Here is a 26,345-nt window from a genome sequence, read left to right on the forward strand (position 1 = left end):
GTATAAACACTGAGTGTACAAACATTAGGAACACCGTCCTAATATTGAGTTGCGTCCCCTTTTGCCCTCAGAACAGCCTCAATTCGTCAGGTCAAAGCATGGGATGCTAGGCCCACAGTTGTGTCAAGTTGGCTGGATGTCCTTTGGGGGGGTGGACCATTCTTGATAGATACGGAAAACTATTTAAGGGGGAAAAACCCAGCAGCATTGCAGTTGACACACTCAAGCTGGTGCGCCTGGCACCTACTACCATTCACCGTTCAAAGGCACTTACATTTTGTCTTGCCCATTCACCCTCTGAATGGCACACATACACTATACATGTCTAAATTGTCTCAAGGCCTAAAAATCCTTCTGTAGCTCTTTCCTGCAGTCAAATCAAGTCCCCCTTTAGTGGCGTCATGGGTGGAATGTTAAAGGTCATAACCATAACCACTTTTGTTTCAAAGGAGATTTGTTGAAGATTACCAAGAACCACTCTGTGTGACCCTGATTTAGCACATTGCAGTAAAAGGTTAACCTGTCTCCTCCCCTTCATCTACACTGATTGAAGTGGATTTAACAGATGACATCAATAAGGGATCATAGCTTTCACCTGGTCAGTCTATGTCATGGAAAGAGCAGGTGTTCCTAATGTTTTGTACACTCAGTGTATATATTTTTTGTTGTCAGATACACCAGATAGGTTTAGTAGTAGTACGGCGCCCCTGGAGCAAATAAGGGTTAAGTGCCTTGCTCAAGGGCACATCGGCAGATTTTTTCACTTTTTCGGAACGGGTTTTCAAATCAATGACCTTCGGTTACTGGCCCAACGCTCTAACCACTAGGCTACCTGCTTCATTCAAAGCGCGGGTTTGAACATGCTTCAATACAGGTTCAATACACTTTTAATACAGGTTCAAAGTGCTTCAATATACCTTTGATCTGAATATTTGCAACAGTAGTTTTGCATATCAATCTATCACTTATTGATGCTTGATGGAGTCATAGTGTAGGCCTAATCCATGTTTGTACAGTATTACTAATGTAAATGCAGTATTTGTCTGGTAATAGGAAGTTATTGTTTTCTGTGAAGTTCATCGGTAATCGTTTTAAAGCAGGATGTTGACCATGAGGGGATTTTCTTTATCACTGATGCTGCGGTAAACTGAGTAGTTCACCTGGGTCAGGAAGCAGTGTGAAAAGGTACAGGGGAAATATGTTGGCTATGCGAAGCTTTGAAAAGAGATGTGGTACAAACGATGGGGTTAAACGAACACTACGAGCTGCTCGTGGTCTGCCTTCGCAAATGCTAAAGTTAGAAGGAAGTTAGCATGGAGACATTTGTTTTTCTATTTCCTCAATTCAACTTTCTGGCCCCAAAGGAGGAAGCGTATCTCAAAATGCTTGGTCCTAAGGACTTGAAGGCACCGAGAATGAAAGATAGTAATTCCAGGTAGGTTTTTTGCACTTGAAATCTTCCTATCCTTTTTTATTTGAAAGCAGAATTCGATTTGTGTGTATTTGAACAACTCTGTGAAGCTTTTAAGACCTTGTTTCATTACATCTTGTAAGAATGCCACTTCCTTTATTTGCATTGCACAACAGCAATTGGGAGACAGACAGAGAAAACCTTATCGCTAACATGAATATCTTCTCTTATATTGTGACTTTCTCCTCCACAACTCTACCACTCATTAAGTGTTGGTGTTGACTGCATAGCGTAAGGGGGTCTGCCATGGCGCCATGCTCGACTTGTTTCTACAGAGTGAGAGTGTACATGTGTATCTGAGAGCCATTGCCATTATCTCAATAGCAGGAGATCAGAACATAAATGTTCATTCGTTAAGGTGACACCCTAGAACTAAACAATTGTGAGTTCTGTACCTTGGTTTGATTTATTTGCATCTTTGAGTTTTCAACAAGACAAGAGCAGACACGGAGCAGGTGTTAAAGTGTCACGATGTTGTTTGTTTGAGAGTCATTTGGGGCTGTCTCGGTTTGTTGATACTTTTGATGTAGAACTGTGCGGCAAATTAAATTACTCTACGCGATGGGGATGAATTGTGACATGGTAAAACATTTGTTCTTCGTAACTATCCATCATTTAACTATACAAAGTTGAATGATGCTACCTCGACAGGAGGTAGAGAGGAGACGGGAAATACAACTTTTGAATGATTTGCAACACAGTTTCAGTTGCTGTCAGTGTGAATTCCTGTCCATGCAAATTCCCTTGAATGTGTTGCAGATACTGGTTCGTTGAGTAGAAGTGCAGAAGTACATTTCCCCTTGGTTTGCCTTTGTTCTGTGTTACAGGGCATATGTGTGGTTGGTTCCTAGTTTCAGAATGATGGTTAGCACGCTGACACAATCTCGCTTTGCTAGCATTCTCAAGGGCACTGTCCACCCCACACCATCTTGGCAGTCCACAAATGAGATGCCACTGCTGCCTTCAGTGAAACACTGCTTGCTCTGTTGACCTTTACGTCATGTGGCCCAGGTGGAAAGAAAGAAGTCCTATTTATTTCAGTTATCATGTGATCGTCCATGTTAAAGGTCCTCGGCTTGAGTAAACAATGGCCGGTTAATTACTCTGTTGTTGTGATTTTGTAGCCTGGTTCCCCGATATGTTTGCGCTGTCTTGCCGACTGAAACAGTGTTTAGCGTAATAATAACCATCGGAGTTGGCAAGACAGCACAAACAGGTCTGGGGCCAGGCTAGTGATTTCATTCATTATGATTAAACTGCTGTGCAATAAACCGAAATGTATCGGTATGTAAAGTGTTCCATTAACTCTGGTTGCAGATTGAAAGACAAGAGGAGCCAACTGAGCCTTCTGCTGACCAAGTCAGGCTCCCATGAGAACATCAGTCCAGAAAAGAAGACCGCCACCGCAACCAGCAAGTAAGACATCAGTCTTAAAGGCAAAGCAATGGAAAGAGATTGCCCTGCAGAATAACGTAACATGTTTAATTGCCCCAGTTACCCAATTTGTATTGAAGAGCATTTTCAATCTCAAGGGCTTTCCACACTGTACGTCGGATTTAGTCTTCCACGATTATTACACGTCGCACTGTGCGATGTGACCTAATTTACATAAACTTGGCCCGATTGTATGATTTGCTTCAGTTCTGTCGTCACATTCTGCAATTGGCTTGCGAGGCTAGGTCAGCCGGGCTAGGCTACGTCAACTGGACGTATCAAGCACGGCATCGAAAGAACAGCAACAAGCTGAAGACGGACAGACATTGCTCCTCCTACCTCTGTGAGCGTGCGCTCCTCGTAATGAGGAGCTCAACTCTCAAACTGAAGGGGAACATCACAACATGGAAACGCTAACACCGAATATGAGGCCCATAGCTCCAATGGGATATGCGCCTCAACATAGTCATTGCCGTTACACAATACAAGCGTTGACATGTTGACATCCGATGTGTGTCTATGTTATTTGTAACTACACACAGGCCATTACCTGCTCCAAGTTTTCATTATCCGATGTGTCAATTCTAATTTTGAAGAAATAAATGCATGCCACACTGCACGACAAAGGCTCAACCTTTTTGACACTGCCAGAACTTTGTTGGAGCCTATGACCGCACACAGTCGTACTTAAATGGGCAGACCCTAGACCCTGTCACAGTGAGACGTCCGACAATCGTTTAACGACCTAAGAATTTGCCCACGATGTGGACATTTTGTCTGGGTGGCATATAAGACGGCTAAAAACGTATAGTCTGTGCGGGCCTTTAATGGGATAGTTCAGTGCAACTACATGTTTAGATCATTGTTGCCATACGTTCTAAGCTGCATTGCCCAGCCCATAGACTACTACAAGGAAACAAATATCTAAATGTGTAATTTAGCTGAAATACCCCTTTAAATTCATGGACTGTACAGTTTCTTTTCCTCATTCAAAATACCATTGGGAAACAACAGAAGCTAGACATACTGTAGCCCACCATCAGCGTTCAACAGGCTTGCACGGAAAGATATATAAACAAATAAACACATCATTAGCAAAGGACTTAAATGGTATCTCTGACTCTTTTTTCCGCAGCATCTCACCGGAGGCAGCTTTGAGATGGAGCGACACCTTTGAAGAGCTGCTCAGACATTCAGGTTAGATTGAAACCGGCGATGTCTGATTTAGTCACAAATTGCGAGTCTATTTTTGTTCCAAGCACAACTTTAATGGGAAGCCACAGTGTCTTTAGGGAAATTAAAGGTTAGAGGAGAGGACAATGGAGTTTCACTACTATGTTTTTAGCGTTAGCTACGACTATCAAACTTGTCTAACTTCCTGATATGTTTATTGAAGAGTGTTTCATTACGGCTGTGAATCATTTTGCAGGGCTTGCTCCATGAGTCATTGAGATCAGTGGTTGACTGTTCAATATTATCTTTCCCACTTTCCATTGAGAGCAGGTTGGGAATCTACAGAGCTTGACTATTTCTACTTTGAATCGGAATTAACAAAAACAAGCCACATCTCAATTAATACAGTCTGAAAGTCAATCAAGTGTAAGATACGAAGTAACTAATCTATAGTGTCAGTGGGCACAGTGCAGATCCCTTTGTCACCATTATTCTAGAGCAGTACATGTTGTTTTTATCCATATAAGCCTCGTGATTGAATCCAATAAATCCAATGGATCATTAAAGAGCATGTTCTTCTCCCCCGAGTAGATGGAGTGGAGACGTTTTCTCAGTTCCTCAGAACAGAGTTCAGTGAGGAGAACATTGAGTTCTGGTTGGCCTGTGAGGAATACAAGACCATCGACTCGGATTCCAGGCTCATCACCAAAGCCAAGCAGATGTATGCCGTCTTCATTGAAGCCGAGGCCCCAAAGGAGGTATATATGGTGCTTGAGAAATGAAACCAAATAGGCCTTGCTGGAGCTTCATAAGCTGTATAGGGTCTAGATGTTTCCCTGACCATGTGGGCCCTATTAATGGCAATGGGAACACTGTGGGGCCACATCAATGGGACTTCCCTAAAGCTGCTGGTTGGTCAAGCATTCACAGACAGATCAAATCTCATCTTTGTTGCTCTTCTATGGTCTTGATCTAATTCAAAAGGAGACTGGATGCAATGCACCAACATTCACCGCTATACGTACTTTGACTTTTATAAACTACGCACAGGAACTATGCAGAGGTTACAATGAGTATGATGCATGAAAAAAAGCCCTGAGTGCATGATAAACCTGTGGTTAAGAAGATGCTCTATGCCCCTAGTAAGACAGATATGACCATTATAGAAACGTGTGGTTTAGAAGCGTTATAACCTCAGGCACCATTGGATGAAGAAAGACGTGACAGTGTGGTTTTCCTTCTCTGCAACTAGCAGCAATTGAGACAGTGGAATAATTACCCACACTCTTTCAGTTTGAGATGACGATGTTAGTGTCTTCTAAGCTCAGTTGAAGAATAAGTGAGCATGACTTCCAAACCAAGTACAGGGACATGTATTGTGTCACAGAAGTGTATTTACATGGAGGGCTCTGCGTAACATAAACTAGGAAGAATGTCTCAAGGTGTCTTGGGCCAGTCATGAACTGTAGCTGTTTAGAGTACATTTACCTCTCTCCCACTGATCTTAAACAAGTCACACTTGCCAATAGAAAGGATTGGGTGTATAGCTAAAGTAACATCCAATTTCTATATAACCATGGGCATAATTTAATACATTTGCATGAAATTACTCTATTTCCAACCAGCAGGGTTGGGTACCGCCCCCTCACGATTTCACAATCTCCAGTAGCTTTCACCATGGATTTCACTCAAATTCTTGATTGTTTTTGTCAAATACTCTTGCATATTCCAACATTAGGTGGAGACTACAGTGAGCTGCAATAGGACAAATTCACTTATATCTGCATTAAAGTAGTCAAAAGTTTAGTATTTGGTCCCATTCTCCTAGCACACAATGATTACATCAAGCTTGTGACTCTACAAACTTATTGGATGCATTTGTTGTTTGCATTTGCCCCAGACCATTATTCTCCCTCCACCAAACTTTACAGTTGGCACTATGCATTCGGCAGGTAGCGTTCCAAACCCAGATTTCTCCGTCGGACTGCCAGATGGTGAAGCGTGATTCATCCAGAGAACAGAGTCCAATAGCGGCAAGCTTTACACCACTCCAGCCACCGCTTGGCATTGCGCATGATGATCTTAGGCTTGTGTGCGGCTGCTCGGCCTTGGAAACCCAATTCATGAAGCTCCCGCCAAACAGTTATTGTGCTGACATTGCTTCCAGAGGCAGTTTGGAACTCGGTAGTGAGTGTTGTAACTGAGGACAAACGATTTTTACGCGTTATGTGCTTCAGCACTTGGCGGTCCCGTTCTGTGAGCTTGTGTGGCCTACCACTTCACGGCTGAGCCATTGTTGCTCCTAGACGTTTCCACTTCACAATAACAGCACTTAAATTTGACCGGGGCAGCTCTAGCATGGCAGAAATTTGACAAACGGAATTGTTGGAAAGGTGGCATCCTATGACAGTGCCACGTTGAAAGTCACTGAGCTCTTCAGTAGGGCCATTCTACTGCCAATGTTTGTCTATGGAGATTGCATGACTGTGTGCTCGATTTATATACCTGTCAGCAACGGGTCTGGCTGAAATAGCCGAATCCACTATTTTGAAGCGGTGTCCACATACTTTTGTATATATAGTGTAGATACAAATAAAAAAAACTGACATTTTGAAGGGAACTGGCATTTGTTTGAGCGGTCATAACAGATGTTTGAGTGATCGCAAAATCAACGGGAAGATGTGCTTTGTACAAGCAACAGTTGGAATGAGCATTGCTTTTCTTTTCAAAAACAATCAAATGGGAAGGAGGAGCTAGTACCATATTACCATATCTAAGGTTTGATTTGGGATTGAGCCTCATCCACTTAACATAATAGTGTCACTTTACTTTTAGGTCAACATCGACTACGCCACAAAGGTGGCCATCCAGAAGACCATCGCCACGCCGACGAATACCTGCTTCGATGCGGCACAGAGCAAAGTCTACAGCCTGATGAAAAAAGACTGCTACCCAAGGTTCCTCACTTCCGACATCTACCTTCGCCTCACCAAGAGAAAAGGCCCCGGGACCACCATGTTCCGCCGGAGGTCACGGTCCTGCGTTTTCAATGAGCCGCGAGGGGAGGCCACGGGCGACTCCTCTGCCTGGTTGTAGCATCTTAAGCCGAGAGTAGCACAAAACACACACACACACACCCTTCTAATTTCTCTTGCAGTGCAATGCCTGTATCTGACTCGCTGTGTGACTAGGTGTTGTGTTTTTTAATGCGACTTTCTGAAGAGATTTGACTTTACAGCTATCAGTTAAAGTGTTCCCCATCTAGACACATAATACTGTGTTTGAATACTAATATGCAATGTTCATCTTGATTACCGTTAAATGTCTTGCCACTGCTTGTATTAATTCAATAATTTATGATAATAATCTGTTATGTTGGCTTTTAGTTGTAAATTGTATATATTGTCTGGAGAGTAATTATTGGAATAAACAATGTACTATGAAAGCTTTTTCTAATGTTTATAACTGTTCAATTATGTCAAAAGAGACAAACAAAAACATGACAAATAGCAACTATGATGTTAGTGCATTACACAATCAGAAGGTGCGATAGAAGTATTTGGAAGGAACCCCTGCCGAATCACAAAAATATGTATAGACCTCACTGAGCAAGTGAGTAACCACTCTAGGATTAGAAATATTCACGTCATTGGTATGCACACAGTATTCCTTACAAAGAAAAATATGTAATCATTCCAAGCTGCCAACAATCCCACTGAATCTATCTTGGCGGTGTCGAATTCATTACAGCAAAGTGATTAGATTGTTTCCTACCCACTAAGAGTTAAATGACGGACAGTATTGGCTCCATGGCATCTTCGCCATGGGAGTTTGGTGGGATATATATATATTTTTAACTACAGCATTGCCTGGACATAAAAAATCACGTATTAGTAGTAGTTGAAATTCCAAGACAGTTCACAGCAATGCCAAGTCTTTCGGGTAGAGAAATCACTAGGCACCACACTTGACTTGCCTTAAGACGAAACATTCCTAATAAATACATATGCCAGGCAGGCAAAAAAAACGTGATAAAGCATTTATCTTCAATTTACATTCATTTAATACAGGAACGCTAACGCTGGCTGATGTTTCCTTACCCCTCACTGATTCTAACCGATGCCCTAGAAATGAACTTACTTACAGTGGAGACAAAAAGTGTTAGGAGTGGAGGAGTATGTACACTGTGGGATTCAAATCCTTGCCTTGACTTTTTTTTAATGAAATATTTATATTTATTTCACACAGGTGGGCAGGCATTGTTGCAGCACATGGGGAAAATATACTTGTTTTTTGTAGGCTGCTGAAGGTGCTGGTCGAGGATACACAGCGCCCCACTGTGGCTTACCAGAGGAAGCACCCTAACCCAGTGTGAGCCAAGAGTACTTCCTGGTCAAATCAAATAGGCAGAAAAAATGATTGGCCTTTGTTACTATGGAAAACTCCTGGCCCTAGCCATGACAGCTAGATGACATGGTGTTGGAAGAGGAATTAATTAGTGTTTGTATGAGACCTGTACATTTTAATAAACATGCCACAATGCAATATCTACATGGCAGCTAAGGGAATAAGGGAAACAACAAATAGGGGGGAAAACTGTTTTATTTATGTTTTGTGTGTGGGTAGGAATGCTTTGATAGTAAACTCCTCTGGGTTAACTTGAATAAGAATCCACCAACTTGTAGTTTTGGGATGTATAGCAACCACACCAGCAATAGACAGTGTTTTAGAGTCTGCAGTGCACCAATTGCAACACTTCTCAGCACTGTGCACATGCGAGACAAGCACCTCTTTTGAAAATCAAATTTTCCAGTCTTGGTTCGTCCACACGGATGCAAATCGGGATCGCCGTGGTGTTTTCCATCACCTGGTGAGATTTCCATTCTTGGTTTTGTTTGGGAAGCACATAATATCCTGGGCTGGAGGATGATGGGGATCAGGATATGTGAGCACCTCAGGGAGGACTGTCCTCGTACACCATGAAGACTGTCCTCATATACCATGACCCGCCATCATTAATCTTCATTAGTACATTAATGACTACACATTTGCAATTACTGGATACATTGGGAATATTCCATTACCCCTATCCCACAATGCATCACTTGGCTGACACATGAGGGTGGGTTTCCTATATGCAGAAAGGGTATACCTTGCACTGACAGCATCTGTGGTTAACCTTTGACCCTCCATCAAGGGTGGTAGATATTCAATACCATAAAAGGATCAAAGAAGGGAAATATAACCAGTACAATATCTTATGTATGTAGCCCTTTTCAAGCAAACATGGACCATATTGTACTTTTAGTACTTTATTCACAAAGGCCATTATTCCTAACACTCGGATATCACTCAAACTTTCACACAAGTCAAAATAGAGTTTACAAGGTCTAAACATATTATGTGCTTTAGTGCAGGGTTAGATTTGACAGTGTCACGCCCTGGCCATAGAGAGGCTATTATTCTCTATTTTGGTTAGGCCAGGGTGTGACTAGGGTGGGCATTCTAGTTTCTTTATTTCTATGTTTTCTATTTCTTTGTGTTTGCCCGGGTGTGATTCTCAAATCAGAGGCAGCTGTCTATCGTTGTCTCTGATTGAGAACCATACTTAGGTATCCCTTTTTTCCACCTGTCTTTGTGGGAAGTTGACTTTGTTTAGGGCACATAGCCATTTAGCTTCACGGTTTGTTTTTGTAGTGTTTATTGTTTTGTTCGGCGTCATTTTTATTTAATAAAAGGAAAAATGTACGCTCACCACGCTGCACCTTGGTCCAGTTCCTTCAACAGCCGTGACAGACAGACATAAGAGAGAATGACTGAAGATATCATGCGCATCATGCACAGAGCATAGCATAGAATATTATTGTTGATGTGTCATTGTTGATTGTCATTGTAATTCATGTGGAAGATATTCCACAACAGATATGCAAATCCAGCATAATACCAGGATGCGGAATTCCCTTCATGCTCTATTTGTTTATGGTCAGCCTCCCATCGAGGTGCTTCATCAGCACTTCATCAACTGTTTACCTTTCATTTTCTATTTTGCATTTTACCTCACTCATTTGACCTCGTTTCATTTCCCATCTGTCGCTTCTTAGGCTGTTCAAAAGCATAAATACAGATACCTGTATTTCAAAAGCCTTCACAAATACTTCAATTTGTGTTGATGCTGTAGTTGACTATTTTGTTACAATACAATAGCTGATGATATATTCCATGTGTAGCTTTTTAGGCTGTTCGAAAAAAACATAAATACACATACCTATACTTCAAAAGTATAAAAAGACGTACTTCGATATGTGTATTGTGTATTTTAGGTGACTATTTTGTTGTGATACTATAGCACATGGCCATGAGTGTTTATCTTATGTTTCTGTTACTGACTATGAAAGACTATCTGAAAGAGAGTTTGGTTTTACTGTAGAGTATTTATCCACTGAGAAATGATCTGGTGAAATGGTAATTACAGAGTAAGAACATATAAAAAGCTATCTCTCTATAACATTCTAATAATCACTTGAAACAAGCTCTACTGGGCACCATTTGTTACCAAGTAGTACTAGTTGTTTCGAATTCTTCAAAAGTGCCATTCGTCGATGGTGACGTCATTTACCATGGTAAATGTACAATGGTGTACCATGGTACACTCTTTTGACTTTAGGGTTATATTAGGATTATATACTCTGTCTTTCATCTTCATATCTATGATTGACACTGAGGTGGACAGGATATCATAGAAGACATGAGGGCCACTCCTTGAAACCCAGGTGTATACTCTCTCAGAGGTCAGAGAGGCAATGGAAGGAAGGATACCCTCTCTCCAAACATCACTTTGCATACTGATTTTCATGTGTTCCATTCATGGAGGGAGCCTGGTTTAGATCATTCCCTGCAACTTAACTCCCTCACCTCGAAACAATCAAAATCTTAGCCTCACATTGGCAGCAACAATTTTCTCTCTCCCAGACAGACAACGCTGCCATGGCAATAAAGTGAGTTCCTTTATCACTGATTCTGTAGATGAATGCCGCTATGTTTCAATACAAGTTACAACTTATTACAAGAATGAGGAGTCTATTATGTGCATTTTGCATTTAAGTTAATATAATGTATTGGATTACAGGTCATTTGAATTTTTTAAAGATCTTTTCACTGGACTATAAAACATATTTTTTAAATGCAAAACCATTGATGGACCGTAATTCATCTAATTTCTTTCCAGGTGTGAGGCAGATTTGATATTGTGTTTTGAAAATCACTGATTACTGCGCTAGTGATGGATCTCAACACTCTTTTCAAGGGTAGATTTTGTTGCTTTCTCAAGGACCCACTTGAAGAGGCTGAGACTTGGGGAGAGTCTGTGGACAAACTCCTGTGTAGTAAATGTAAGGACAACGTCTCTATCGTTTTACTATACGGCCTGTCTAGAAGGCATAACCAACAGTGCTAAGCTGATTATGCCGTCCTCGGGATGTGATTCAGAAAATCACAGGCAAATTCCGATTGTCTGTTACAAGTAACTAAAATGTATCAAGTTAGGATTACTGCCTTTCTCTTGCGACAGAACTCGCGCTCATATACTTTCTTACAATAACAAACACAGACTTCCCTTCTTTTCCTATTTTTCCATATGTCCAGCTGGGCAGGCAGCTTTCCGACAATTCCTGAAGTCAGAGTATAGTGAGGAGAACATCCTGTTTTGGCTGGCCTGTGAGGACTACAAGAAGATCAAGTCTCTTCCAGAGATGATCTCCTCTGCAAACAGGATCTACTCTGAGTTTGTGGAATGTGAAGCACCCAGACAGGTAAGTAGCTACCTGGGGCCGTATGTATCACGCTTCTCAGAGTAGGAGTGCTGATCTAGGCTGATCAGTTTAGCCTTTAAGATCATAATGAATAAGATTATATGGACAAGAGATGTCTGATCCTAGATCAGCATCCCTACTCTGATACTCGACACATACAACCCCTGTTCACAATCGGCTGAATTTCATAACAACTCAGAACAAACAAATGAATTAATAAGGAACTGGTTGGATCTATACCTGTTTATACCTTTGTCTGCCTTTTTACATTCAGTGGACATAAGATGTAGAAATGTGTCTGGGGGGGAAAAAAACATGTATTTACTGGGCTTATATCTTGGTTGAAGATCAACATTGATTGTGGGACCAGAGAAAATATCACCAAGAACATCTCCCAGCCGAGCCTGACTTCCTTTGACGCGGCACAGAAGCTGATCTACAGTCTGATGGCCAGGGATTGTTACCCACGATTCCTCAAGTCAGACATCTACCAGGATTTGCTGAGGAGAGCAGATGCAAGGTGACTCTCTTGAATAACAAACGCTCTAAGTGTTTCTCAACATTCTATGTACCAGACACTGGCAAGCTATAGTCCCTCTATCCATGGAGGACCACTTTGATTAAAGGGATGGTTTAATTTATTTTTTACCTTATTTTCGACTTACCTAGGATGTTGTTACCTATGGTTTAGTTTAGCAACGTCCAGAATATCCTGGCTAGACTGTGTTTAAATGTAGCAATGCACGTGGAAATGGATTGTATCGTTCCTTAAAACTAGCACCTGAGAACTGACTAAATGGCTGTCAGCTAACCATTTAACCAGGAACTGGTCGAGAACAACCCAGAAGTTGAGAAACACATTCTTTCACCTCTTTCATCTACTTATGCTTACCATGTCATTGCAATCCATGTCCAAACAATATCAGAGATATCTTTTCTTTAACCGGTGACTACATTTAATGGGTTGATTCCATCCTCAATGAATGTATATAGTATAATGTGTGCAATGTTGGTTGTATTTAACTAAGTTATTTGTAGAGAGTAAAATGCCAAAATGTTGCCCCTTTGACTATAAATTAGATGACGAATAAGTTCTTAATTTGTATCAATAGTATTATCACTTCTGTATGTAATCAGATACTGTCTCAAATTGAAATTAAAATGATCTGAATGAATCAAGCATCAAATTTGAAATAAAAAACTATGCAAATGAGTTGCCAAGCTCCTGTCCTTGTTCTGCGTGGATATTTTGGGGAAAGCCAGATGCTAAATGCAACTATTATGTGCCTGCTTTTTACAGGTGCACTGGCTACTGCAATTCAAAGTTGTATGCATTCTAACCTTTTAAGTTCCCAGATATTCAGGGAGACAAAGAGAGGGCAATTTTTGTGAATGGTGGATAACATGTGGTGGAAAACTTTGACAGTCAGGTGATGAATGAGAATGATCTGAAATCTCTATTGTCATTTGTTTATTTGGTCTGTTTATGTGTATAGTTGAAGTCGGAAGTTTACATACACCATAGCCAAATACATTTAAACTCAGTTTTTCACAATTCCTGACATTTAATCCTAGTAAAAATTCCCTGTCCTAGGTCAGTTAGGATCACCACTTTATTTTAAGAATGTGAAATGTCAGAATAATAGTAGAGAGTATGATCTATTTCAGCTTTTATTTCTTTCATCACATTCCCAGTGGGTCAGAAGTTCACATACACTCAATGAGTATTTGGTAGCATTGCCTTTAAATTGTTTAACTTGGGTCAAACGTTTCAGGTAGCCTTCCACAAGCTTCCCACAATAAGTTGGGTGCATTTTAGCCCATTCCTCCTGACAGAGCTTGTGTAACTGAGTCAGGTTTGTAGGCCTCCTTGCTCACACACGCTTTTCAGTTCTGCCCACACATTTTCTATAGGAATGAGGTCAGGGCTTTGTGATGGCCACTCCAATACCTTGACTTTGTTGTCCTTAAGCCATTTTGCTTTGGAAGTATGCTTGGCGTACTTTGGAAGTATGCTTGGAAGTATGCTTGGAAGTATGCTTGGCGTCATTATCCATTTGGAAGACCCATTTGCGACGAAGCTTAAACTTCCTGACTGATGTCTTGAGATGTTGCTTCAATATATCCACATAATTTTCCTCCCTCATGATGCCATCTATTTTGTGAAGTGCACCAGCCCCTCCTGCAGCAAAACACCCCCACAACATGATGCTGCCACCCCCGTGCTTCATGGTTGGGATGGTGTTCTTCGGCTTGCAAGCCTCCCCCTTTTTCCTCCAAACATAACGATGGTCATTATGGCCAAACAGTTATATTTTTGTTTCATCAGACCAGAGGACATTTCTCCAAAAACTACGATCTTTGTCCCCATGTGCAGTTGCAAACCGTAGTCTGGCTTTTATATGGCGGTTTTGGAGCTGAGCGGCCTTTCAGGTTATGTCGATATAGGACTCGTTTTACTGTGGATATAGATACTTTTGTACCTGTTTCCTCCAGCATCTTCACAAGGTCCTTTGCTGTTGTTCTGGGATTGATTTGCACTTTTTGCATCAAAGTACGTTCATCTCTAGGAGACAGAACGCGTCTCCTTTCTGAGTGGTATGAAGGCTACGTGGTCCCATGGTGTTTATACTTCCGTAATATTGTTTGTACAGATGAACGTGGTACCTTCAGGCATTTGGAAATTGCTCCCAAGGATGAACCAGACTTGTGGAGGTCTACAATTATTTTTCTGAGGTCTGATTTCTTTAGATTTTCCCATGATGTCAAGCAAAGAGGCACTGAGTTTGAAGGTAGGCCTTGAAATACATCCAAAGGCACATCTCCAATTGACTCGAATTATGTTAATTAGCCTATCAGAAGCTTCTAAAGCCATGACATAATTTTCTGGAATTTTCCAAGCTGTTTAAAGGCACAGTCATCTTAGTGTATGTAAACTTCTGACCCACTGGAATTGTGATACAGTGAATTATAAGTGAAATAATCTGTCTGTAAACAATTGTTGGAAAAATGACTTGTGTCATGCACAAAGTAGATGTCCTAACCGACTTGCCAAAACTATAGGTTTGTTAACAAGACATTTGTGGAGTGGTTGAAAAATGGGTTTTAATGACTCCAACCTAAGTGTATGTAAACTTCCGACTTCAACTGTAATGTATTTAAAATCAGATATCTCTTTTGAAGAAAACATTCAATCAACAGCAATTTTGCTCTCATATAAATTGTGCGTAGTGCGGTCAGGGTGTGTCCGTGCTATCATTTTGAATTCGATGCAAAACATCCCCTGATTGTTTTGATTGACCATGATGCGACCCGATTAACTTCCCGCTTCCCCGAAGAGTGCACATGTTCACTCCCCATCCATGGATAAATATGAATGGAACCAGAAATATGATGGAAACTCCCTCTAGCCCATGCTGGCATCAATCCAATATTTCAAAAAAGCAATTCTGAACACTTTAAGGAGAAGGGTTAGAAGGGTGTTGGAACAGAGGGTGTGGTCCCTGAAGTGTGTACAGCTCTCCAACTCCAGGTGGCAGCAAAGCTCACACATTGACTTATGTTCTTGTTCTCGTTTTGTAAACAAATTAAACTGGCCCTGCACCAGAACTTGGGTGGCAGGTAGCCTAGTGGTTAGGCCAGCCTAGCAGTTGAGAGCGTTAGGCCAGTAACTGAAAAGTCACAATGATTCGAATCCCTGAGCTGACTAGGTGAAAAATCTGTCGATGTGCCCTTGAGCAAAGCACTTAACCCTACATTCTCCTGTAACTGACTCTGGATAAGTGCCTGCTAAATGATTCAAATGTCCTACAGTAAATTGTATGTATATATTAGTGGCGGTTGGGGGGCCGGAACAAATTACAAATAATTTGTAGATGGTGCAAATTGACCGCAAGAAGCCCAAACAGATATAATGTTTGATTAAAACATAATCATTTCAAACCTTGCTTACATTTGTATACAATCACGTGTCTCTTTATTATGCGTGGGAATACTTGGGAACAGATGTCTTCAATTAAAATCACTTGGAGCTGATTTCCTGGTGTTTTTACAGTCTTTTATGTCCAACAATGAAAATTACACACTCAAATATAAATATTTTTTCTTGGTCAGAAAACCTGGGGGGCCAAATAAAACCACCTGCGGGTCCCCAGTTGGGGAATTCTGGATAAAACAGAAGCTGCACAGGTTTCATGTTGACAGTCATGACTTAGCCTATACAACCATATCAAGGCAGACAACTTGCACTATTACCATCAAGTAGGTTTGGGGTTTGCTGTTGATTGGTGTAATCACATGACTCTTGATCAGAAGTCTTGTGTTCAATCGCAGCCATGGACATTTATTTTTGGTTTTAACCATATCTCAAACCTTAACCCGTACCAGTGGCAAATTTAGGTACAGACGACATTTAGAATGGTCACATTTGAGGGATCGGTCTTCTTTCGCTAATTTGCACGTCAGGTCAATGATATCATGTCACCGTGTGGGAATGTGGGTCATTAACCTTGTCAGAGTGGGCGCCCTGGTTCTAGTTTGTGAGCTAGGCAGGTTACTGCCTGGGAAGGTCTCACACTCAGAAGTACGAGATGGGGAGGGGGGCGGGTGTAGGTTGACCTCAGGTCTCCCCACTGGGGGAGTTGGGGAATCTATCAAATAGCGCACCTCTAACTTTTTACAGTAATAATGCAATTAGTAAAATCAGTCACATTACGAAATGTTACCAAATAAACCACAATTCATGTGAATATATAGTTTCACAGACCTATTGTTGCATTTTTGTCTGGTTTGTGCGAAATCGTTAAGAATAATATAAAACCAGTCTGCACACCACCAGGTGAATGGGTTTAGTCTTGACTCTTGGTTGACAGTGTTGGTGGAAGGGTAATGTATTGATGCTCGAGTGCCAAAACAACACAAATTTGTTTCCATTTGTCTTTGCTACTTCTTTTTGATATTTATGAGTCTTATTTTTGTATATATTTTTATATTTATATAATTTTAAATGTTATGATTATTTATTTGTGTTGTTCCAAATGTCTGAATAAAAATTACAGTTGGTGCAGAATGGGGCGCTGAAAGGGGGGTACGCCCAGGGAGCCATACAAGCTAGAACCGCCACGGGCCCTTACCATAACAATTTGGAATGAGCACCTAAACGTAATGTTTATCCCAAACCTTAACCCTTACCTTAACTGTTCGGAATTAGTGCCTAAACTTAACCCTTAACCTCAAATGTATGTTTGAAGAAATGGAACAGTACAGAGCAGCAGGAGCAGCAAAAACACTTTTGGAGAACGTGGAGAGCTTGTGGTGTGCTCAACATCTTTGAAGGACTGTGCAAAGAGAAATGCAGTGATGAACAATATTGTATACACTGAGAATACCCATTTCATATGATCAACACTCATCCAATGGAAGCATTTAAACCACGGTGTTTAGATGCACTGACAATGCTTGTTCATTGTACGTAGGGCCAAAAGGTGCATTACTGAACCTTGGCCTGATGGATGTAACTTTGCATACCTTACGTAACCATGGTGAAGGCATGCAAAGTAAGCCTAGGTAGACAGAGAGGGCATGTTGCCCGAAATATAGTACATCTGGTATCATAGAAAGTCTCCAATGTCTTCTTACAACTGCTTTATCTTCTGTTCGGCTTGAATTCTACACTGGGCTCAAACAATTTAAACTTCTCCCACGACCATAAAAATGTTCGGCTTGAATTCTACACTGGGCTCAAACAATTTAAACTTCTCCCACGACCATAAAAATACATTTAGACAGCTTGAGCAAGCACACAAATATTCTTCAGGAATTGTATTTTTCTAGTTATGTATAATTGGTTGTAATCATGTGTACAATTCAGAATAATCCAATCTAAATGCAGGGTCGTTCCATATCATTTCAGCCATGACACCCACAGTCTCAGATTGTTCTGGAAGCGTTTCTGTAGCTAGAAACAGATAAGATTAGCATTTCTGCAACATTATCTTGTTGAAATATCATTTGATCTCTGAGAAATTAAGATAATTCATTCCACCAAAAATTGGCCATTTAAATTGATAAGGTTCATATAATATTCAATAAATCAAGTACCTGACATCCAATTTCCAACAAACTTTTTTCTAACAATGAGTAAGACATGACTCATGAAAAATCCAAAGAAATGGTCAAAAGCCAACCACAGACCCCCCCCCACACCCCACACCAATCCCAACCCAGTATACAGTATCAGTTCTCTATTGGCGCTTTTGACCATTTCTTTCTATTGACAATAAAAGTGGATCAGAACACGCCAGTGGTTCAACACCATTGACGTTGTACTGGATGCAGACCAGGCATGTCTAGTCGGAGGACGCTGGATTCGACATCACCGACAGCGAAATTTGAAGCCATGACGCCGAGCAGCAATGATCAGCAAGGTAATATATTGTTTTAGCTAAATTACTATCTAGCTAGCTACCAATGTCTTCAGCGTAGCTAGCTGTAGCATGTCAGAGTGAGCACTGCGAGAGACGTAAACCGAGGTCGATAACTTGTCATATAAACATCCATGGAAGGCCAATGCCGGGAACATAGCTACATGTTTGACGTTAGCCGGAGCATCGGACCTTACATTATACAAACAAACATACTGACAGTGCTTTCAGAAAGTATTCACACCCCTTGACTATTTTGTGGGAAAATATCCCAAAATGACATTATCCCATAATGTCAAAGTGGAATTATGTAAATAAAATAAAAAGTAAGCTGAAATGTCTTGAGTCAATAAATATTTAACCCCTTTGTTATGGCAAGCCTAAATAAGTTCAGGGGTAAAAATGTGCATAACAAGTCACATAATAAGTTGCATGGACTGTGTGCAATAATACTGTTTAACATAATTTTTGAATAACTACCTCAGCTCTGTACCCCACACATACTGTAAGGTCCCTCAGTCGAGCAGTGCATTTCAAACAAAGATTAAACCACAAAGACCAGGAACGTTTTCCAATGCCTCGTAAAGAAGGGCACCTATTGGTAGATGGGTAAAAAATAAAAAAGCAGACATTGAATATCCCTTTGAGCATAATGAAGTTATGAATTACAATTTGGATGGTGTATCAATACACCCAGTCACTACAAAGATACAGGCGTCCTTCCTAACTCATTTGCCAGAGAAGAAGCAAACCACTCAGGGATTTCACCATGAGACCAATATTTAATGGCTGTGATAGGAGAAAGCTGAGAATGGATCAACAACATTATAGTTACTCCACAATACTAACCTAAATGACAGAGTGAAAAGGAAACTTGTACAGAATAAAAATATTCCAAAACATGCATCCTGTTTGCAACAAGGCAATAAAGTAATACTGCAAAAAATGTGGCAAAGCAATTCACTTTTTGTCCTGAATACAAAGTATTATGTTTGGGGAAAATCCAATAAAACACATTACTGAGTACCACTCTCCATATTTTCAAGCATAGTCGTAGCTGCATCATGTTATGGGTATGTTTGTAATCGTTAAGGGCTGGGGAGTTTTCAGGATAAAAAATAAACGTAATGGAGCTAAACACAGGCAAAATCCTAGAGGAAAACCTTTCCACCAGACACTGGGATATGAATTCACCTTTCAGCAGGACAATAACCTAAAATACAAGGCCAAATCTACACTGGAGTTGCTTACAAAGAAGACAGTGAATGTTCCTGAGTGTCCGAATTACAGTTTTTACTTTAATCTACTTGAAAATCTATGGCAAGGCCTGAAAATAGTTGTCTAACAATGATCAACAACCAATTTGACAGAGCTTGAAGAATTTTGAAAAGAATACTGGGCAAATGTTGCAAAATCCAGGTGTGTAAAGCTTTTACAGACTTACCCAGAAAGACTCACAGCTGTAATCGCTGCCAAAGGTGCTTCCACAAAGTATTGATTCAAGGGTGTGAATACTTATGTATATTAGATATTTCTGTATTGAATTCTAAATAAATGAGCAAGCATTTCTTTTCAGAGGACATTCCTGAACCTACAGACCCAGAGAAAGATGCATGCTCTAATGGTGAAGCCACAACCTCAGAGCCCAGCACCCACAGACACCCAGATTCCATTCTCGGTTTGGAAACAGTTCAATATCAATTGATTGTCATGTTCACTTGACCTTATCACACAATTTAGCTGTCTTCAACAGGGCAAGCTCATCTACAGAGGGCTTTTGTCATGACAGGGTTATGTTCCTAAACATTATTCAAGGAGACCCAATGTCACGGCAGCCTTCCCTCTCTTCACTAAAAGAGGGGGTGAAACAGGGATCGGACCAACACGCAGCGTAGCCAGTGCTCAACATGTTTAATTAAACAAAAAACAGTGAACACTTACAACGAACAAAAATAACAAAGTGTGGCAAACCGAAACAGTCCTATCTGGTGCAGAACACAAACACAGAGACAGGAAACAACCACCCACAATCCCCAACACAAAACAAGCCACCTATATATGATTCTCAATCAGGGACAACGATTGACAGCTGTCTCTGATTGAGAACCATATTAGGCTGGACACAGAAACAGACAAACTAGACACACAACATAGAATTCCCACCCAGCTCACGTCCTGACCAACACTAAACAAGCAAAACACATAAGAACTATGGTCAGGACGTGACAGTACCCCCCCCCCCCCCTGAGGTGCGGACTCCGAACGCACCCCTAAAACTCAAGGGGAGGGTCTGGGTGGGCATCTGTCCGCGGTGGCGGCTCCGGCGGTGGACGAGGACACCACTCCACCACTGTCTTTGTCCCCCTCCTTAGCGTCCTTTGAGTGGCGACCCTCGCCCCCGACCATGGTCCAGGAACCTTCACCAAGGCCCCTCCTAAATATAGACAACTCAGGACAGAGAGGTAGCTCAGGACAGAGGGGTAGCTCAGGACAGAGAGGTAGCTCAGGACAGAGAGGTAGCTCAGGACAGAGGGGCAACTCCGGACAGAAGGGCAACTCCGGACAGAGGGGCAACTCCGGACAGAGGGGCAACTCCGGACAGAGGGGCAACTCCGGACAGAGGGGCAACTCTGGACTGAATGGTTGCTCCGGACTAGATGCAGCTCATGACTGGAGGGCAGCTCCGGACTGAATGGTTGCTCCGGACTAGATGCAGCTAGATGCAGCTCCTGACTGGAGGGCGGCTCCTGACTGGAGGGCGGCTCCTGACTGGAGGGCGGCTCCTGACTGGAGGGCGGCTCCTGACTGGCTGGCGGCTCCTGACTGGCTGGCGGCTCCTGACTGGCTGGCGGCTCTGGCGGCTCCTGACTGGCTGGCGGCTCTGGCGGCTCCTGACTGGCTGGCGGCTCTGGCGGCTCCTGACTGGCTGGCGGCTCTGGCGGCCCCTGACTGGCTGGCGGCTCTGGCGGCCCCTGACTGGCTGGCGGCTCTGGCGGCCCCTGACTGGCTGGCGGCTCTGGCGGCCCCTGACTGGCTGGCGGCTCTGGCGGCCCCTGACTGGCTGGCGGGTCTGGCGGGCCCCTGACTGGCTGGCGGCTCTGGCGGCCCCTGACTGGCTGGCGGCTCTGGCGGCCCCTGACTGGCTGGCGGCTCTGGCGGCTCCTGACTGGCTGGCGGCTCCTGACTGACGGACAGCTCTAGCGGCACCTGACTGACGAACGGCTCTGACGGCTCGGGACAGACGGGCGGCTCTAATGGCTCGGGACAGACGGACGGCTCAGATGGCGCTGGGCAGACGGACGGCTCAGATGGCGCTGGGCAGACGGACGGCTCAGATGGCGCTGGGCAGACGGACGGCTCAGATGGCGCTGGACAGACGGACGGCTCAGATGGCGCTGGGCAGACGGATGGCTCAGATGGCGCTGGGCAGACGGATGGCTCAGATGGCGCTGGGCAGACGGATGGCGCTGGGCAGACGGATGGCTCAGATGGCGCTGGGCAGACGGATGGCTCAGATGGCGCTGGGCAGACGGATGGCTCAGATGGCGCTGGGCAGACGGACAGTGCAGGCGGGGTTGGGCAGACGGCCGACTCAGACCTGCTGAGGCGCACAGTAGGCCTGGTGCGTGGTGCCGGAACTGGTGGCACCAGACTGGAGACACGCACCTCAAGGCTAGTGCGGGGAGCAGGAACAGGGCACACTGGTTTCTCAAAGCGCACTATAGGCCTGGTGCGTGGTGCCGGAACTGGTGGTACCGGACTGAGGGCACGCACCTCAGGGCGAGTGCGGGGAGAAGGAACAGTGCGTACAGGGCTCTGGAGACGCACAGGAGGCTTGGTGCGTGGTGCCGGAACTGGTGGTACTGGGCTGGAGACACGCACCACAGGGAGAGTGCGTGGAGGAGGAACAGGGCTCTGGAGACGCACAGGAAGCCTAGTGCGTGGTGTAGGCACTGATGGTACTGGGCTGGGGCGGGAAGGTGGCGCCGGATATACCGGACCGTGCAGGCGTACTGGCTCCCTTGAGCACTGAGCCTGCCCAACCTTACCTGGTTGAATGCTCCCCGTAGCCCGACCAATGCGGGGAGGTGGAATAACCCGCACTGGGCTGTGTAGGCGAACCGGGGACACCATGCGTAAGGCTGGTGCCATGTACACCGGCCCGAGGAGACGTACTGGAGGCCAGATATGTTGAGCCGGCTTCATGGCACTTGGCTCAATGCTCAATTTAGCCCGGCCAGTGCGGGGAGGTGGAATAACCCGCACCGGGCTATGCACACGTACAGGAGACACCGTGCGCTCTTCCGCATAACACGGTGTCTGCCCGTACTCCCGCTCTCCACGGTAAGCATGGGAAGTGGGCGCAGGTCTCCTACCTGACTTCGCCACACTACCCTTTACCCCCCCCCCCCCCCCCCCCCCCCAAGAACTTTTTGGGATTTCTTCTCGGGCTTCCTGGCCAGCCGTGTTCCCTCATAACACCGGTTCCCCTTCTCAGCTGCTTTCGCTCTCCTAGCTGCCTCCACCTGTTCCCATGGAAGGCGATCCTTACCAGCCAGGATCTCCTCCCATGTGTAGCAACCCTTTCCGTCCAATACGTCCTCCCAAGTCCATTTCTCCTGGTCCCGCTGCTGCTGCTGCTGCCGCTGCTGCCCGTTGCTACGCTGCTTGGTCCGGGTTTGGTGGGTGGTTCTGTCACGGCAGCCTTCCCTCTCTTCACTAAAAGAGGGGGTGAAACAGGGATCGGACCAACACGCAGCGTAGCCAGTGCTCAACATGTTTAATTAAACAAAAAACAGTGAACACTTACAACAAACAAAAATAACAAAGTGTGGCAAACCGAAACAGTCCTATCTGGTGCAGAACACAAACACAGAGACAGGAAACAACCACCCACAATCCCCAACACAAAACAAGCCACCTATATATGATTCTCAATCAGGGACAACGATTGACAGCTGTCTCTGATTGAGAACCATATTAGGCTGGACACAGAAACAGACAAACTAGACACACAACATAGAATTCCCACCCAGCTCACGTCCTGACCAACACTAAACAAGCAAAACACATAAGAACTATGGTCAGGACGTGACAGTACCCCCCCCCCCCCCCTGAGGTGCGGACTCCGAACGCACCCCTAAAACTCAAGGGGAGGGTCTGGGTGGGCATCTGTCCGCGGTGGCGGCTCCGGCGGTGGACGAGGACACCACTCCACCACTGTCTTTGTCCCCCTCCTTAGCGTCCTTTGAGTGGCGACCCTCGCCCCCGACCATGGTCCAGGAACCTTCACCAAGGCCCCTCCTAAATATAGACAACTCAGGACAGAGAGGTAGCTCAGGACAGAGGGGTAGCTCAGGACAGAGAGGTAGCTCAGGACAGAGAGGTAGCTCAGGACAGAGGGGCAACTCCGGACAGAGGGGCAACTCCGGACAGAGGGGCAACTCCGGACAGAGGGGCAACTCTGGACTGAATGGTTGCTCCGGACTAGATGCAGCTCATGACTGGAGGGCAGCTCCGGACTGAATGGTTGCTCCGGACTAGATGCAGCTAGATGCAGCTCCTGACTGGAGGGCGGCTCCTGACTGGAGGGCGGCTCCTGACTGGAGGGCGGCTCCTGACTGGAGGGCGGCTCCTGACTGGAGGGCGGCTCCTGACTGGAGGGCGGCTCCTGACTGGCTGGCGGCTCCTGACTGGCTGGCGGCTCCTGACTGGCTGGCGGCTCCTGACTGGCTGGCGGCTCCTGACTGGCTGGCGGCTCCTGACTGGCTGGCGGCTCCTGACTGGCTGGCGGCTCTGGAGGCTCCTGACTGGCTGGCGGCTCTGGCGGCTCCTGACTGGCTGGCGGCTCTGGCGGCTCCTGACTGGCTGGCGGCTCTGGCGGCCCCTGACTGGCTGGCGGCTCTGGCGGCCCCTGACTGGCTGGCGGCTCTGGCGGCCCCTGACTGGCTGGCGGCTCTGGCGGCCCCTGACTGGCTGGCGGGTCTGGCGGGCCCCTGACTGGCTGGCGGGTCTGGCGGGCCCCTGACTGGCTGGCGGCTCTGGCGGCCCCTGACTGGCTGGCGGCTCTGGCGGCTCCTGACTGGCTGGCGGCTCCTGACTGACGGACAGCTCTAGCGGCACCTGACTGACGAACGGCTCTGACGGCTCGGGACAGACGGGCGGCTCTAATGGCTCGGGACAGACGGACGGCTCAGATGGCGCTGGGCAGACGGACGGCTCAGATGGCGCTGGGCAGACGGACGGCTCAGATGGCGCTGGGCAGACGGACGGCTCAGATGGCGCTGGACAGACGGACGGCTCAGATGGCGCTGGACAGACGGACGGCTCAGATGGCGCTGGGCAGACGGATGGCTCAGATGGCGCTGGGCAGACGGATGGCTCAGATGGCGCTGGGCAGACGGATGGCGCTGGGCAGACGGATGGCTCAGATGGCGCTGGGCAGACGGATGGCTCAGATGGCGCTGGGCAGACGGATGGCTCAGATGGCGCTGGGCAGACGGACAGTGCAGGCGGGGTTGGGCAGACGGCCGACTCAGACCTGCTGAGGCGCACAGTAGGCCTGGTGCGTGGTGCCGGAACTGGTGGCACCAGACTGGAGACACGCACCTCAAGGCTAGTGCGGGGAGCAGGAACAGGGCACACTGGTTTCTCAAAGCGCACTATAGGCCTGGTGCGTGGTGCCGGAACTGGTGGTACCGGACTGAGGGCACGCACCTCAGGGCGAGTGCGGGGAGAAGGAACAGTGCGTACAGGGCTCTGGAGACGCACAGGAGGCTTGGTGCGTGGTGCCGGAACTGGTGGTACTGGGCTGGAGACACGCACAACAGGGAGAGTGCGTGGAGGAGGAACAGGGCTCTGGAGACGCACAGGAAGCCTAGTGCGTGGTGTAGGCACTGATGGTACTGGGCTGGGGCGGGAAGGTGGCGCCGGATATACCGGACCGTGCAGGCGTACTGGCTCCCTTGAGCACTGAGCCTGCCCAACCTTACCTGGTTGAATGCTCCCCGTAGCCCGACCAATGCGGGGAGGTGGAATAACCCGCACTGGGCTGTGTAGGCGAACCGGGGACACCATGCGTAAGGCTGGTGCCATGTACACCGGCCCGAGGAGACGTACTGGAGGCCAGATATGTTGAGCCGGCTTCATGGCTCTTGGCTCAATGCTCAATTTAGCCCGGCCAGTGCGGGGAGGTGGAATAACCCGCACCGGGCTATGCACACGTACAGGAGACACCGTGCGCTCTTCCGCATAACACGGTGTCTGCCCGTACTCCCGCTCTCCACGGTAAGCATGGGAAGTGGGCGCAGGTCTCCTACCTGACTTCGCCACACTACCCTTTACCCCCCCCCCCCCCCCCCCAAGAACTTTTTGGGATTTCTTCTCGGGCTTCCTGGCCAGCCGTGTTCCCTCATAACACCGGTTCCCCTTCTCAGCTGCTTTCGCTCTCCTAGCTGCCTCCACCTGTTCCCATGGAAGGCGATCCTTACCAGCCAGGATCTCCTCCCATGTGTAGCAACCCTTTCCGTCCAATACGTCCTCCCAAGTCCATTTCTCCTGGTCCCGCTGCTGCTGCTGCTGCCGCTGCTGCCCGTTGCTACGCTGCTTGGTCCGGGTTTGGTGGGTGGTTCTGTCACGGCAGCCTTCCCTCTCTTCACTAAAAGAGGGGGTGAAACAGGGATCGGACCAACACGCAGCGTAGCCAGTGCTCAACATGTTTAATTAAACAAAAAACAGTGAACACTTACAACAAACAAAAATAACAAAGTGTGGCAAACCGAAACAGTCCTATCTGGTGCAGAACACAAACACAGAGACAGGAAACAACCACCCACAATCCCCAACACAAAACAAGCCACCTATATATGATTCTCAATCAGGGACAACGATTGACAGCTGTCTCTGATTGAGAACCATATTAGGCTGGACACAGAAACAGACAAACTAGACACACAACATAGAATTCCCACCCAGCTCACGTCCTGACCAACACTAAACAAGCAAAACACATAAGAACTATGGTCAGGACGTGACACC

At 45.6% G+C, this 26,345-nt stretch overlaps 2 protein-coding genes across 2 annotated transcripts; both read left to right on the plus strand.

The window, feature by feature from the left end:
* The first annotated feature begins 1,313 nt into the window (after nt 1-1,313).
* On the plus strand, nt 1,314-7,506 carry LOC120055474 (regulator of G-protein signaling 21-like). The gene is made up of 5 exons (XM_039003334.1): nt 1,314-1,435; nt 2,789-2,887; nt 4,041-4,102; nt 4,670-4,836; nt 6,914-7,506. The coding sequence occupies exons 1-5, from the start codon at nt 1,314-1,316 to the stop codon at nt 7,172-7,174; spliced, it is 711 nt and encodes a 236-aa protein (XP_038859262.1). The 3' UTR covers nt 7,175-7,506.
* A 3,851-nt stretch (nt 7,507-11,357) lies between these two features.
* LOC120056254 (regulator of G-protein signaling 21-like) lies at nt 11,358-12,410 on the plus strand. Its single transcript, XM_039004504.1, has 3 exons — nt 11,358-11,466; nt 11,720-11,886; nt 12,234-12,410. The coding sequence occupies exons 1-3, from the start codon at nt 11,358-11,360 to the stop codon at nt 12,408-12,410; spliced, it is 453 nt and encodes a 150-aa protein (XP_038860432.1).
* Nucleotides 12,411-26,345: the final 13,935 nt, after the last annotated feature.

The sequence above is a fragment of the Salvelinus namaycush genome, chromosome 11, assembly GCF_016432855.1.
Source record: "Salvelinus namaycush isolate Seneca chromosome 11, SaNama_1.0, whole genome shotgun sequence".
Lineage (NCBI taxonomy): Eukaryota > Metazoa > Chordata > Actinopteri > Salmoniformes > Salmonidae > Salvelinus > Salvelinus namaycush.

What these genes read in the sequence shown, in the direction of transcription:
- LOC120055474 (XM_039003334.1), top strand. Translation starts at nt 1,314, where the DNA reads ATGGAGACATTTGTTTTTCTATTTCCTCAATTCAACTTTCTGGCCCCA. An exon ending in ATGAAAGATAGTAATTCCAG is followed by an intron (nt 1,436 to 2,788) that starts GTAGGTTTTTTG and finishes CTCTGGTTGCAG; the next exon opens with ATTGAAAGACAAGAGGAGCC. An exon ending in AGAGCTGCTCAGACATTCAG is followed by an intron (nt 4,103 to 4,669) that starts GTTAGATTGAAA and finishes TCCCCCGAGTAG; the next exon opens with ATGGAGTGGAGACGTTTTCT.
- LOC120056254 (XM_039004504.1), top strand. Translation starts at nt 11,358, where the DNA reads ATGGATCTCAACACTCTTTTCAAGGGTAGATTTTGTTGCTTTCTCAAG. An exon ending in CAAACTCCTGTGTAGTAAAT is followed by an intron (nt 11,467 to 11,719) that starts GTAAGGACAACG and finishes CCATATGTCCAG; the next exon opens with CTGGGCAGGCAGCTTTCCGA. An exon ending in AATGTGAAGCACCCAGACAG is followed by an intron (nt 11,887 to 12,233) that starts GTAAGTAGCTAC and finishes TCTTGGTTGAAG; the next exon opens with ATCAACATTGATTGTGGGAC.